Source organism: Artibeus jamaicensis, unplaced genomic scaffold (assembly GCF_021234435.1).
Source record: "Artibeus jamaicensis isolate MK-2021 breed Jamaican fruit bat unplaced genomic scaffold, CSHL_Jam_final scaffold_916, whole genome shotgun sequence".
Classification (NCBI taxonomy): Eukaryota; Metazoa; Chordata; class Mammalia; order Chiroptera; family Phyllostomidae; genus Artibeus; species Artibeus jamaicensis.
This window is the reverse complement of record NW_026522059.1, coordinates 42,450,121-42,465,215: the sequence shown is the minus strand read 5'-3', so window position 1 is coordinate 42,465,215 and position 15,095 is coordinate 42,450,121. Positions and strand designations below refer to the sequence as shown.

The 15,095-nt window shown below is 41.4% G+C and overlaps 1 protein-coding gene across 6 annotated transcripts in view; it reads right to left on the bottom strand.

Moving 5' to 3' along the window:
* The window catches only part of ASPH (aspartate beta-hydroxylase), a 201,467-nt gene that overhangs the window by 132,653 nt on the left and 53,719 nt on the right, over positions 1–15,095 (bottom strand). For 3 of the 6 annotated variants that reach the window (XM_053661029.1, XM_053661030.1, XM_037167455.2), the window contains exons 4-5: positions 5,256–5,348; positions 2,225–2,299 (exon numbers count right to left, since the gene is read on the bottom strand). In XM_053661029.1, the coding sequence (XP_053517004.1) occupies positions 2,225–2,299; positions 5,256–5,348 (168 nt within the window). Of the gene's footprint in view, positions 1–2,224; positions 2,300–5,255; positions 5,351–5,943; positions 5,951–15,095 lie in introns of those variants that run through there. The other 3 variants (XM_053661031.1, XM_053661033.1, XM_053661034.1) reach the window with 2 other exon arrangements.

Genomic DNA, 15,095 nt, shown 5'->3' with positions numbered 1-15,095 from the left:
TTAACCAGGTATGGTGAGGCTCTCAGAACTTACTGAATTATGTAGGCCCATTTATGCCAATGCTATTTATATGTTTTCTGTCTTCTCATCATAGCCTGCTACATTGTTTCTCCTCATTTCAGGTTTTTGTTGCTCAGGATATCAATTACTGATTCTCATTCCTACCAGTAATTTTACAACTCTTTATCTGACTACCATATTCCCTTCCCTTTCTCTTGTTTCATCCAGTATAATTTGATGGTTTTTATGTGAGCAGGATTCATTTCTCTCAGCCAAACTTCGTCCACGATCTGTGAGTCTCCACCACCCTGTCAGTGACAGTTGGATATAAAAAGAACAAAGTAAAAGAGCATCTTCGGGCCTCACTAGACTCAGGGCATTGCCAAGCCCTTCGTAGCCACAACATCCCACTTTGAAGGATGAGGAACTTGAGAGACTTCTAAGGCCACACAGCTAACAGTTGGCAGCTGCAGGACTTGACCCCAATAATGAAACAGAGTAACGGGGAAGAGCGTCTACCTCAGAGACAGTGGTCAGGAGGCCACGTTTGGCCTGCTAAGATGGGAAGCTGGATCTGTCTCTCTTTCACACACACACCCCAACACAATTTGTAACAAGTGCAAAGGCCCAAGGCAGGGATAGGTTTGCAGTGACGAGGAACAGAAGGCCAGCTGGGCTGGAGAAAGTGACTGAGGGGAGAGAGACCAGGCCCAGATGAGCACAGGGGGCCAGGCCCCATCAAACACAGGGAGCAGAGGTGCATGGATGGAAACAGGGACCCAGCTGGACACCCCCCAAGTGGTCATGGCAAGACGTGATGGTGACATGCTGCAGAAACCAGACACGTGATGGAGGCAAAGTCGACAGGACCTGCTCATGGGTTACAAGTTGGGGGAGAAGGGCCGCCAGCATAACCTCCCCTCTGACGCCCCTCCCACCCACTCTTTGCACCACACTCAGTGCCGTCCGATGGTCCCAATGACTTAGACTCAAGCAGGAATTCCCTCCCCTTTGTCACTCCCCACCTACGTCCCCCCATGTGCCAGCCACCCTAAACTACTCTGTGATCGCTTTAGCCTGGGGACTTTCTTCACGTAGGTCCTTTGCTTAAAATACCTACCGACAACATGTGCCTGGTGAAGCCCTACACCACGTTCAGCTCCTAAATCAAAACATTGCTTCCTCAGGAAGCTGAGCTAACCCCACAGCGTGAGCAAGCCCCACGTGGCATCCTGTGTTTCATCATCACAGCCCTTACCTCATTATGTCAAAATCACTTATTTTGACGGCATCGTCCTTGTCTAAAACAAGATGCAGAAAAGGCAGACGCACACGCAGTTCCCTAGACATGGGCTTCTGGCGTCCTGGCAGCCAATGGCAAAGACCTACAGCTGGGCAAAGGCTTGTCTCCCAACCAGCACCGAGGGAGCCAGGTGGGGTGCTTTACCCTTAACCCCCAAACATCTGACTGAAAAGGACAGTTTCCTAAACCTGCTAAAGCGCAATTTAAATGAGAATTGTTTAAGAAACATTTTTTTTTCTTTTAGGACTACCTTTGGCTCACAACAAATCATTGGAATTCTCAGGTTATCACATGTTGTGCCCCTTCAAAATCTCTCTGTGAGTTACATTTTGGGGGTATACTCTCTGCTTGGATCAAGGGATGCTTCAAGAACCAGTCTTACAAGATCCTAGAACGTTGGTTTCTATGGTATCATTTCATATTCTCTGTACAGAAGTTCACATTAGGAAGTTTTTAGATGTTAAGCGCTAGGAAAGTGTCTTCCAGTCAGTAAGTAGATCATGTTTATTTCTTCTCCGGTAACATGACCCACCTAATTCAAAGCTGCCTGCTGGCGACCCACCCAGCAGGCCCTCGAATGTGACAGCCAGTGATTGCGCTCGATAGCCCCTGACAGCGAGCTGGCTGTGTCCACTTCCTTCCTCCCTGTTCTCGCCATCTGGTCCTGATGTAAGGCTGGTCTCCATTTGTTTACTCTCAGGTACTCCTACCATTTCTTCATTAGATGTACGCAAACATTTCCTTAACAGTAAGGTGGGGTAAAGCCAGTTCGGTGGTATCAAATTATAGGAAAAATATCAAAAATATTTTTCAATAACTTAAAAAAACTCAATTATCATTTAAATTTTAAAATAATATCCTAGTCATTTAATCGTTTCATTATGTTAGTAATGCATTAAAAAAACAGATGTTAATTCATACCATGTTCTGTGTATACTGTTTCATGGAGAGGGGAATGAATTTCATCTTGTATTTCATCTTCGATATGCTGAGGTCCTAAAATAATTACAAAACATAACTAAGTAGGAAAGATCTAGACATCAGTGTAGAACCTGAAATATGGAATCCGTATGGATGCAGTCAAATAAATATATCTGGCTAGTCGACTATGCATACTTTTCACACCAGTTGACTGCTTTTTTGCCTGTGTTGGCAAATATGGTAGATATTTAAAATGGATTTTACTTGGACAGCAGATATAAATTTTAAAAGACTTCATAAGATTTTAAAATAGGAAGTCTAATTAGGTTTCACATTTTTCTTTAAAAAATACCTTACAGCAAAATTATTCTAGTTTGTAATTAAGAAAATTCACACTAATGACAGAATAAAGAGAGTGAGAAAGGCAAAGCTTTCAGAAAGGAAAGTGCTGGGAAATAAAGATAAAAATGTGTAAGGCAAGGTTGGTATACATCAGTGTGCACAGTGAGTGCAGTATACACTAATGTCTATGTCTCTCTGACAGTCAGGAGACCGGCCCCGCCGGTGTGGGGACTGCTGTGGTCTCGGAGGGCTGACCACTCCCAGAAGTTGCCAGGAATTGTGAGTAGACCTTCATAAGTGACTGTCCTTTCAGCTTTGGAGAACCCCATCAGACATGACAGTCAGGTTCAGAGATCCAAGATGTTAATTATAAAAGTGAGTATTAGCAATGAGACTCTGACACCACTGTGGTGCTTATCGGATTATCAAGTATATTGCAACATCATCCAACAAACCGGAAGCTATGACTCACTTACACTACTATAAATGTCCTAACCAATATCATCTATTTTCAGTAAACAGAAGCAGTCAGTGATAGTGACATCAGCTAATTTTCTATGACAAATATGGTTAAGTTTATTGGAACTTCATATCAGTTAAAGTTTAAAATTCTATTTTGCTAGTCACACTACAAAACCATTTCTGAAGCACACAAAAAGTGCCTTCTATTTGTATAGATGTTTATATTTCACAAACCATTTTTAAAAATAGTGTCTCTTATAATCACAGAAGAGCCCCAGACATTAGTGCCCGCGACAGCTTCCTAGCTGGATCCCCAGTTTTACAGCCTTGGAGAACACCGTGGAGTAAGGAGGAGTGGTGGGTGGCACTCTGCTCCTTTGATTAACCTTTTCATGGCTTCCTTTGCTGGACGCTATGAAAATCCAAGCTCTCTAGAACAGAGTGCAAGACCTCCACCATCCAGGCCTCACATGCCCCTCCAGAGTCCTCTGCTTCTGCACCACTTGAACTTGAGGGTGCAGCAGGCTGTCTCATCAGTCTGCTGATTCTGTGACGCCCGTCCTTGCCCTCGTAGGATGGGCAGAGGCAGATGCCAGACTGGGGTGAGTGAAAGATCGGAAAACAAAGCAAAAAAGCAACTCCAGAGTCTTCCTTCAGAAGTCTGGCTAGTACAGCAAGGAGGGGGACTGGGAATGAGAGAGGAAAGACTGTAGGGATCAAAAGGGGGGATTATTTTACTGTGTTTTAATGAGAGGTGTGTACCTATGTTTATGGCAGAAGTGGTAGTTAGAGAAGAGGGAGAAGCCAAGTGAGGTTAGAGAAAGGTTAAAAAGGCAACATTTAAACTAAGCCAAATATGGCCAAGATGTTCAAAAGGATATGAGGCGACAATAAATTCATAGATTTAGTAGCAAAAGTTATCAGTAATATGCACAGACTAGTACAATAAAAAAATTTAAAAAGGGAGAGTGAATGGCACGTTACAAAGTAGCTGCTAACTTTGAAAAAATTTAATCATAAACCTATTTAGCACAAAGTAAAATTTAAGATGCTAAATCCAAACACAAAAAAATCACTCTTGCCATGGTATGCTTATAGCAGTTCTACAGGAATGGGAGGGAAAGAGTAGTTATCTCCCATGATTATGACTTGAACAAATTTAAAAATCAAATCTACATACTGATTTTAAAAGGGAGGAAGGAAAATCAAGTACTATTCATCAAAATGATAAGATCAGCCAAAGTACCCATTGGACCCAGAACTTAAGCTGCCAGTAAATACGTGGTGTCATACATAGTATTTCCACTAGATGGCAAAATAAAACCAAACACTGATGTTTGACATCGGAGTACAAGAAAAAATGTGCAGAAATCAAATAGTACTTTGTAATAGATATCTCAGCACAAATAGGACATAATAGTAATGGATTCAAATTCATTTATCAACTTGTTAAAAGATTTCAGGAGTTGTCATTCCATGGGTCCTAGGCCCTTGGGTGACAAAAAGATACTTGAATTGATCTAGGAACCAATTCATGAATATGTAAAACAGGCTTCACAGATACCTGGAGGTCAGGGAAGTCTTCTGTTGTAGAAAGGAGAGTCTCATTAGAAAGACTGGGAACTCAGTAGACCTACTCTACTGAATAACGTGAGAAATGATGACAGACTAGTGTAGAATCTAACTTCACTTTCCACAAGGTATAGCAGTCACCTGCTGGTACAGCATGACATGCCTAACTGAGATGTCATGCACTGAGCAACCATCTATGTGTGCCTTTGTTTTTTGATCCTCACTCAAGGGAGTGCTTACTGGTTTTGGATACAGGAAGGGAAGGAAAAGAAGAGGAAGAGAAACATGGATGTTGAGAGACTGAAACATCGATAGGTTGCCTCTCCACCACCCCAACCAGGAACCATGGCATGTGCTCTGACTGGGAATTGAACTCATGACCTTCCAGTTTACAGGACAATGCTCCAACCAACTGAGCCACCCTGGCCAGGACCGTGGTTTTGATTCTTGATCTTGGAAATTAAAATCGTCCTGTGTTAATTTTTACTAGAAAAGAATTACGTTTACCACAAAATTCCAGAAGAGAAGAAAAAGGATTTCACAATTCTGTGAACACTGCCAACAAATTATGGGTAGAACACGATCCTGGAAACCGGAAACCAGAACACCTGCCGGGCCGATGGATGCATCCGGTCATAACTACAGAAGAGCTTACCTGACTCCTCGGGAGCCTGGGCCTGCAGCCGGGCGTGCATCTCAGCCTCTTCTGCTCCCACTGTTGGCTTTGAAGGAGATCTCTCCTTAAGGCCTGCATTTTTATTCACAAAGTTAACTTATATATTTTTCTCTTTTTCGACATGTTAGACCAGGACAAATAATATTTTTAAATACTTCATCAATAGTGCAAGTAATTCAAAGTTTATAAGAATTTATAATACATGAAAACACTGTCAGGATTAAAAACTGAAGTAGGAAAATAGTTGGTTCTTTAGCTTTACTTGGGCCTTTAACCTCTCTTTACCTAAGTTAACTGTTCATGTAAAAAATATCATTGTTTAAATGTTCACGAATCTCTAAAATACAATGTTATGTCTGAAGTTGCCAAAAGCAGCTCAGTATGAGTTCAAGCTGTGTGCGTTAATGGTTAAAGTCTTGAATTTCTAAGTCTTGAATTCTGAATTTGGAAAAGACAACTAAAATATACTCAAATTTCTATTGTTATTTATTAGCACACTAATTTTGATTTATATATTATTTATTCTTCATGAAAATTATAGCTAAAAGTGAGAACAAATCATATATACCTATTTATAATCTTCTAAAGGTAACACAAGCAATCATATTATTCCATAAGAGCTCAAAGATACAGATTTTAAAAAGTTCCTTTTTTATGTCTTAAGGAAAATAAAACTTTGGGGTAATTTAACATGAAAACTGATTTTAAAGTCAACACCAGTCACAAACAGGTTCTACTGAATTAGTTCTTTGGTACTTTATAGGTGGAACAGTAAAATAGATCCTCCATTTACTGCAACTACTTAGAAGGCTCAACCAGCTGGTTCAAGAGTCTGTGGCTCCCTCCCACCAAACCCGGGCTCCACGCTGGCCCAGCGGGGGTCACACACCAGCAGTGGTCACTGAAGGGAGGGTGTGGCGCTGTCAACAGCCAGCAGCAGAAAGGCCAAGACAGAACCGAGAGGCAATTTTCTAATCTCAAGCACCTTTGTGAACTCTTAATGTACATAAACTATTGTGGCATAGAAAATTCTCATTTCAATGTCTTTTACTCTTTTTTGATTCTTTGTATTTTTCCGTATCATTCCCTTTTCTTTTCCACCTTCATTATTTTCCCTCATTCACAAAACACAGTGACGCTTCCCTTCCCAAATCCTGGAGACTGAGACAGACACACAGGACCGCACCTCATCATTTTATTTCCTGTAGCTGTTTTCAACACCGTTCACATAAGAAAATGGGGCATGGGTAAAACAAATGCCAATGCACACAGCTGTATTTTATCCCTAAAATTAAAAGTGACTTCTCATTGGAAAATAGGTTCCAAAGGGTGTATACACAAACACCCACAGATGTGAACTGTAGTTCATTTTCAGGGGCTGGGAGGGGGTGGGTGGAGATGAAGGCCTATTAGAGCATTGTATTTTAAGTGCCAAATGCAGATGGAAAGCTCCTGCGTAGTTTTCCACTTAATCATTCTTACGTGTCTCAAATGTCACAAGTATGGAACTATTCATTGCCAAGTTCTGCTAATAGCAGAAACCTAAGAATCTTCAGAATCCTGTAACTTATCATTGCTCTCAGAACCTTGGCACATAGCAGGTGCTCAGTAAACACCTTCTGAAGGGCTGAACACCAACAGCCGTGTGACGACCCAAACGGCTGCAGAAATCCCCTGCGGGGCCAGGCTCTTTAGCCGCACTACCGTGGCTGTAAAGGCGGGAACAGGGATCGTAGAGATTTCCCTACTACTGCCTGCCAAGTAGATTCATACCTGTGCTCAGCACCCACCAGTAGAGCACGACCCTAGTTTGCTGGGGACAGCCCCAGCTGACTGTCCTGGTACAACTATTTTACTCTCAAAGGTATGTCTGTTTGGATGAAAAATTACAGGGTGGTTCCTCACTAATCTCATATGCAGTAGGTTTCCAAATTGTGCTCCAAAAGTTCAATAAGCAATAAAATGTTCCCACCAACGATATAAACAGCCATAAATCCCCCTCTTAATGGTTTTGAGAAAAGTTTCATTGGAAAAAACATGTTTTTTGGTGAAAATGTTCAAAACCTACCAGTACATCAATGTTCGGACATAAAATGCCCCTCAAGTAGACTTTCTCTAAATCAACTGGGAGTTATTTGCCTCTAAAATTGAAATTGTAAAACGTGAAAAATGACAGGAGGAGGAAAGCATATACCAAGAGAAAATACAGAGCAGCTTTCTTTTCTGTCCAAAGTGGCAGATGAATTGTAAATTTACTGATACCCGATCATAGCTGTTTGGCAGAGGTGAGACCAGCACAAACAAACAATACCGTAAACATCAAAGAAGCTCAGCATCGTGTTAACACATCTCCTTCCCTAAACCTACACACTCCACGCCCTAAAACTTAACACACATACAGTCTAGACTAATTCTTACTGCTTCGACAACCCATACAGAAGAATTCACCCTAGCGTTTCCAGATTGATTTATTTGCTGATACTTATTTTTTGCTACCCAAGTGCGTGTCAGTCCATGAATAAGTGCTCTTTGGAGAACAGGGGTAAACCTGTGATGTCTCATATAAGGTTTTAGGCAAAAAGTAAGCAAAAATTAAATAAGAAAACTAAATACATATAAGGTCAATGTACAATCAAAGACAAGTTTTTTCCAATTAGGTTTATTATGAGGTACACGTGGCAAGGGAGGAGCACTGAAACTCTCAAAATCACGTTATGAAATGAATGCATCAGTTCTGATGTTGCTGGGACTGCATGCAATAGAACACCAGCTCACACAGGCTTGAGCAGAAAAGAGCTTTATTACCCAAACTGAGAAGTGCCAGGCAGACTGGCTTGCTCAGCCCTGGCTGTGTCGTTTTAGACAAGACAATGTCCAGAAGCAAAGGACATCTTGTTTTCTGCTTGTTCTCCTTTCTTAAGCTTGAGAAGATCTCTCCAAGAAGCCTCCAGCAGTCTTCCCTTTCCATTTTAATAGTCAAAACCAGAACCCACTTCTACTCCTAAACTGGTGAGAGAAACAGGGTGGCCACGACTACCTGACAGTAATTATCCACTAGACAGAGTTGAACGAATGTTGTGAGTGAACCACACAGTCCTACACGATTTTAAAGATTTTATTTATCTTTTAGAGACATGGGAAGGAAAGGAAAAAGAGAGGGAAAGAAACATTGATGGGTGAGAGAACATCGATTGGTTGCCTCTCTCACTCGCCATAACCAGGGACCGAATCTGCAACCCAAGCATGTGCCCGGACCAGGAATCGAACCAGCAATCTTTCATTTTGTGGCATGACCCCCGACCAAATAGCCACACTGATCAGGGCCCCTATATGATTTGGAAAATAAATTAATTCCCTTAAACATATCTCATTTTTATTTTTTTCAGCATAACATAAATTAAGAGAATTTTACAATGTTTGTATTTAAGAAATATCTGATTTCTCCTCAAATTTAATGAAAACATGAAAGAAGTTATAAAAAGTAAATGCAATGAGCACTTGAAATCAATCATTCATGACAAACTTGAATGCCACAATGCCCCCAGCCCAATATTGGCTCATTCACCACTACCCAACTGACCACATGGAAAAGGATAAATGCACCTTACCCCCATATATATGGCATAGTTTAAAATATTGTATTTTGCTTAGTGCATTCATTCACTCCATAAATATTTAGCACCTGCTCAGTAAAGCAAGGCATTAATCTACAGAAAACAAACACACAAAACCCTCACCTCCCACAGAGAGGGAACAATGCAATGAAACCCAAGACAGTGAAGAGTACCTGGGATGGGAAGACTGTCTGGGGAAGAGACAGGGAGAGCCAGGCCCTGGGGAGAGGCAGCAGGGCTATTTGCACTAGACTGATAAGGAATGGACTCACTGATAGGGTTTGAACAGATTACTGATAAGATTTGAATAGGGCTGTGGTTGCTCCAGTTACTCTGGGGAAGAATGCTCCAGGCAAAGCTTTGGAACAGCAAGTTCAAAATTCCTCAGCCAGGAGGGTCCTGGGATCCAGCGACCTGGGGGGCTTGTGCAGCTGCAGTGAGCAAGGGCTGAGGGTGAGGGGGTGAGAATCAGGAAGGTCCTGGACAAAGGGATGTGCAGTCCTTCGCTCTGAGTGAAAATGAAGGATTCACTTCTGTAAGAATTATATACAAAAAACTTTCTCAACAAAATCTCGGAACTGTAAGTAGTAATATGCTTTATATGATTTCATACACTTAAGCCCAGAAAAAGCTAAGACATTTTTAAACTTTGTCAATCTTTGGTTTACTCATCAGTGGTATGCACACTGGTAAAAATGTTGAGGTTACCTACCCGGGTTACTCCAGCTGCTGTTACTTGTGAAGGGGAGATGCTCAGGTCTGCTACTGCTTTAAATGCAAGGAGTCTAACAGGTTAAAACAATATACTCCAAGAACGAACGTACTCCGTCCATGAAACTGGAGAATTATCCTAAGAAATCAGTAAACCAGGAAAGGAATGCATACTAATTGCCCATGTAATCCTGCCCTTGCTCCTGGCTCGTATAATAAGTAAGTCAGCAGGTATCCCGACAGCAGCCAGGTCCTAAGAGCTGCCTGGTGATACACGAGAAGAATCCCAGATTCAAAGCATCTTCACACAACCACGGGATGGACAGATTTCAGGAGGAGGACGATACAAATCTCAAACTAATCAAACACTTCAAAAAGGCTCCTTTTAGAAGCTGCTTTTAGAACCAATGAAAGGACTCCCCAAAGATTGGAATGGGGTGGACTCAGTTTAACATCTTACAACAAAGATGATGTGTAAGAAGCTCAGGCACAGAGACCAAGAGGGCTGCCTTCAAATTCCACTTGAGTCCCACCTCCAGCAGACTGCCTGGGCTACAGCTTTGGTTTCCGCAGGGATGGAGAGCAGACAGAATAGTCCCATCTCCTTAGAAGGGTTTTCCGAATTAAATCATTTAAACCCAGCAAATACATATTTTTCCACCAATTTAAGTTTTCCTTTATTTCTTCCAAGGAAACAAACTTACTCCCTCTCTGTGCACATACACACAGCAACTCCAGCACAGCTATCTGCAACTTCCAAGGTGGTTAAAACAACTACTGAAGAAAATTCTGGGTTTTCCTTTTTTTGAAATAAAACACACTTTTCATCTTTGTGATATAATTTTATACACTCATCATTTAATAAACATACAGTAAACGCCTATTAGTGTCAGTTACTGTGATAGACTGAACATAGATCACAGTCTGGTAGCAGAGCTAAGCCCAGGAATGAAGCAAAGTGCTGGGCATGATAACTGGCAGGCACACAGTCCAACCACCTCAACAGCATCGGAGGAAGCACAAGTGCAGTTGGAACGGCTCAGCTGGATCCTGCAAGGCAGGTGACAGGTGACCCAGCACACAGCGTTAGCAGCACAGTCTAGACAGGGGGATGGTCCGCTGTACTAGCCACAGCTCGTTTCATTATTTTCTTCCTTGACCCCCTGCTTATTTCACAGCATCGCCTGCAGGGACGAGCGCCACTTTAACCACCTCTATTCCCAGTGGCTGGCACAGCCCGGGGCAGCTGCAGATGCTCAGAATATTGAATGAATCAATGAACGGAAAATAGAGATGACACAGCACGAGAGTATTTTATGTGATTATCAAAAATAACACGGACACTTTAAATGTATGATGACTCCCTCTAATCTTTTACAAGAGAAGTAAGGTTTGAGGCAAGGAAGAAATAAATTACGACAGACCTCTATAATGTATATATAATACATTCATAAAGTGAAATTAAATGAGGTCTAAAATGAGAACAAAGAGAAACAGATGGCTTTCTGCACCACAAGGCTTACAAAATTAAAGGCTTTCCAGAAATTTATTTCTACGTAAAAATGATAACCACACTGGTAACAAACATCTAGCTCATGAGGTTTCTCCTTAGGCAACTGAAGACACTGAAGAGTGTTACCGAGGGCTTTTTCAGATTGCCCCCCAAAAGGTGAGTCTGCTATATAAGACTCACCCTTTTAGTTTCCTAAGAACAAAAACTCTCCCTTTAAATAAAACCAGGGGAAAACGGAAAGAGCTGAACAACAATGTAAACCTGATTTACTTGATAATCAATGGTAGTATTTACCACATGACAACATTCCCTTATATTCCTTCAATTATCTAACACTACTCCTGGCCAAGGGCTGGGATGGCTCTAACTCTGAAACACCCATGAAGGCCCATCCATTCAACTCCCTGTATTTGCCCAGTGTCAGAAATAGACGTGGGGTGAGAAGAAGAGGAGAAAAACTCCATAAACCACCCGCAATTAGTGCAGATGAAACACAGGGCATAAATATCCATCACATTTCCCGGCCCACACCTCTTCCCCTTCTTCAGGTAAGAACACACTAATTTTCTGCTATGGAACTGGTTTTCCTTCACCCCCGTTTTAAGAGTGGGCACTCACATGACCGTGGTCTCACCAATCACAGCTTTGTTACACCATCGCCCACTCTGTGAGGCTGAGAGTCGACTATGAGCACATGTGACTCCATCAGGGACCGGCTGCCTGCGAAGGAAGCCGACATTCTGAGGGCCCAGAGGTGTCTGAGCGCCTAGATCCAGCACAAGTGAAGGAAAGAATGACCCCACAGCTACTCCTTGGGCTTCACAATTATGAAAGCCAATCAATGGTTTTTGTTTCATTTTTTTGTCCACATGAGCTAATTTGAATGGATTCATGTATAATCCAAAGAAATATGAATAATAAATAAACTTACAAGTACAACTAAGTATGTTCCTAATACCCTGAGAAAGAGTAATGAATAAATGCCTTTCTCTACGGAAACACTGAGGCTTGCAGAAACTGGATGTTAAGGAATTTATGCAGTTTTTGTGGACTGGAGTAGAAAACCTCTAAAAACCATAAAATTGCTTCCGTAGAAAAATGCAGTCCAAGTACAAAGCAAATTTATAAATAAGTTTTTCATAATTAGGCTGGTTATTAAATTTCTTGACTTAAGAGTACAGTTATTTCATAACTTTCTAGCCTTTACACATCATATCCTGTGTCTTCACATTGCACCTGTATCCTTTAAATCCACAAGTATTCATACAGCTTCACAGATATGTAGCATTTATAATCACTGCTATTTGCCCTCTCAATTACCTCAGCAGAACAACCCAGGTTCCAGTCTACCCATTTCACAAAGATTTATTAGTTACAAAGAATAAAGGATGTATTTGTTTCACAACCCACTGACAAAAGTAGGAGTAGAAATCACAGCCCAGTCCTTCCAAAGTTTTAAGGACCAACTGAAACAACTTAGCAGAATTATGACTTATTATTCCACCAAAGGAAAGGAAACATGTGAGTGCCAACAATGTGTCAGCTGCTATGCATGCGATACCAGCTAGTTCCAACAACCACCATGAGGGAAAGGTATCATCTTCAATTCAAAGAGGAAAACTGGCACTTCCAAGAATGCATTTTCTAGTGAAATAATCCAAGTGATTGATCTGGACAACTGTTACCAATGGACATCAACAGGAAAAGGAATATTGGAGGACACAGGAGAAAAGAACCAAAGCCAATAGACACAGAGTCTAAGTTAGTGGCCCCTGACCTTTTTGGCACCAGGGATCGGTTTCGTGGAAGATAGTTTTTCCATGGAACAGGGTGGGGTGTGGAGGTGGGATGGTTTGGGGATGATTCAAGAGCATTACATGCATTACATTCAAGCTCACCTCCTGCTGTCCGGCCTGATTTCTAACAGGCCGAGAACAGTACCTGTCTGCAACTGGAGGCTGGGGACCCCTGGTCTAAGTCACCAGACCCATTTCATGGAATGTGACGTTACAGTTAAAACCTTTAAAATTAAAAATGGTACTTGTTTACTACCTTTCTTTTTTTAACAGAGACTGAAGTAAGGAGTCCTATTATCCAAGTAATCATGAGAACCTCTAAAGTTACAGAGTGGCCATAACACTATAAAATATTCCTCTATGAGCCGATCACAGAGTCAGTTCCCTGGGTTAACTCAAGCATTCATGCAGACTGATTTACGTCACTCCTTTACCAGTTTCTCCCTCCTTGGGAAATGTCGAGAGAACTGTCCACACAGTGCAAATCACCCATAAAGTAAAACTGAAAATCCTGTAAGTCAAAATATTTCAAGAACTTGATGACGAGCCCTGTTAGAATTGAGTAAAATTCACACAAAAAGCCATTATTAGCCAATGAAACACAGGGGTTGCACATCACAACAAATGAAAAAAATTAATGATGCTAAAGTGCTTCAAAACTGTACTTTGAATATTAGAGAATAAAAGAGACTGTTGGAAAAATTGACAGGCTGCCCATTATTTTGTAAAACTGATCATCTTTACAGTGGCTGTGCTGCTCACACGTGAAACAACAGCATACAAAGTGTAAGAAAAACGATACCAGCAATGGTGCTTTTTAGAATTCTTAATGCCTTCACATAGCATATTTTAAATTAAAAAAATGTTAGCGATATAACGAAATAAACTTACATTCTTAGTATATTAATTTTTATTTTTCAGGACTTGTGACACCCAATTACTTCATAGTACAACGTTTTTTCCCAGTTTATGGCTGACTTATTTTGAAAGGGTGACTTTTCTGATTTTAATGGCCCTGCTGTAACAACATGAAGCAGCAGAATACAAAAATAACTGTGCACCAAATTAAAGAGTGAGCAAAGCTGAGAACGGGAGCGTAATTTTAACCCATTGGTCATGACCCAAAGCTTATCTCACGGTGACTGTTTTCAGTTGGATAGTCAGTTATCTAAAGCCAGTGCAGCTAAAGTGTGGCCTCAACTTCAATAAAATTTGGTGAAAATCTTTATTTACTGAAGAAAAGGGAAGAGAGAAAAGTTCACAAGAGCTCTTGGGATATTTTTAAGTGTTTTAGTAGAGACATTCCAGTTCAATTCTTGAGCTCGTCAATTCAAAGGAAAACTCGACAGAACTAACATTTCCAAGTGCTTCATTTACTGAACAGCAACAGACAATGTTTATATTGCTTATGCTGATTAGAGGTTATTCTAAAAATTATTTTTCACTCATTTTCTTAGAATTTATTCTTTATGTACTGCTGTCCATGGCCACTGTCCTTCAAACACCAAGGTAAAATTTACTACAATACCCCCAGTAAATGTAATTATAATTCTCTACTCTTCTGCAAGGAAAAACATAATCTAGAGAGAAATTATGCCTAAAATTTGGTACCTATACATGAAAATCAATCCATCTTATCAGCATGGTCTAATATCAGAATATGTCTTTTAAATCTTTTAACACTTATGTGCGTTGAATACCTGTTTTGCTTCGGGTTTTGCCTGGGTCCGGATCAGGGCCTCCCTCTTCTCCCAGAAGCTCCCTCTCCTGGAGGAAACATCTCATGTGCTTTGGTGGGACACACCCAACTCCCACCCGAAGCTCTGTGCATAGGCGCCAACCTGGGAAAACTAACCCAACCCCAACTACACAGTGTCCCTGTGACAATGGTGGCTGGGTGTGACAATATAGTTGTGCCAAGGGTCACAGATGGTCACCAGGCTCAACCAGGCCAGTGGTTAATTCTCCCAGGGACTTTTCTCCCACAGCCATCCCAGAAACCTGCCCCTTTGCACTATGACTGCTAAACCAGAAACGTGTGTCAGGGGCTCCCTGCAGGCCACCTTCTTCCTGAGGCAGCACCTCCACACTGAACAAAGTCAAGTAGAAATCAGCAGAGCCAAGATTTGAGGAGAGCCACGGAGAAACCCAGCTCTGATTACAGGCCTGCCCTTGGGATCCAGTA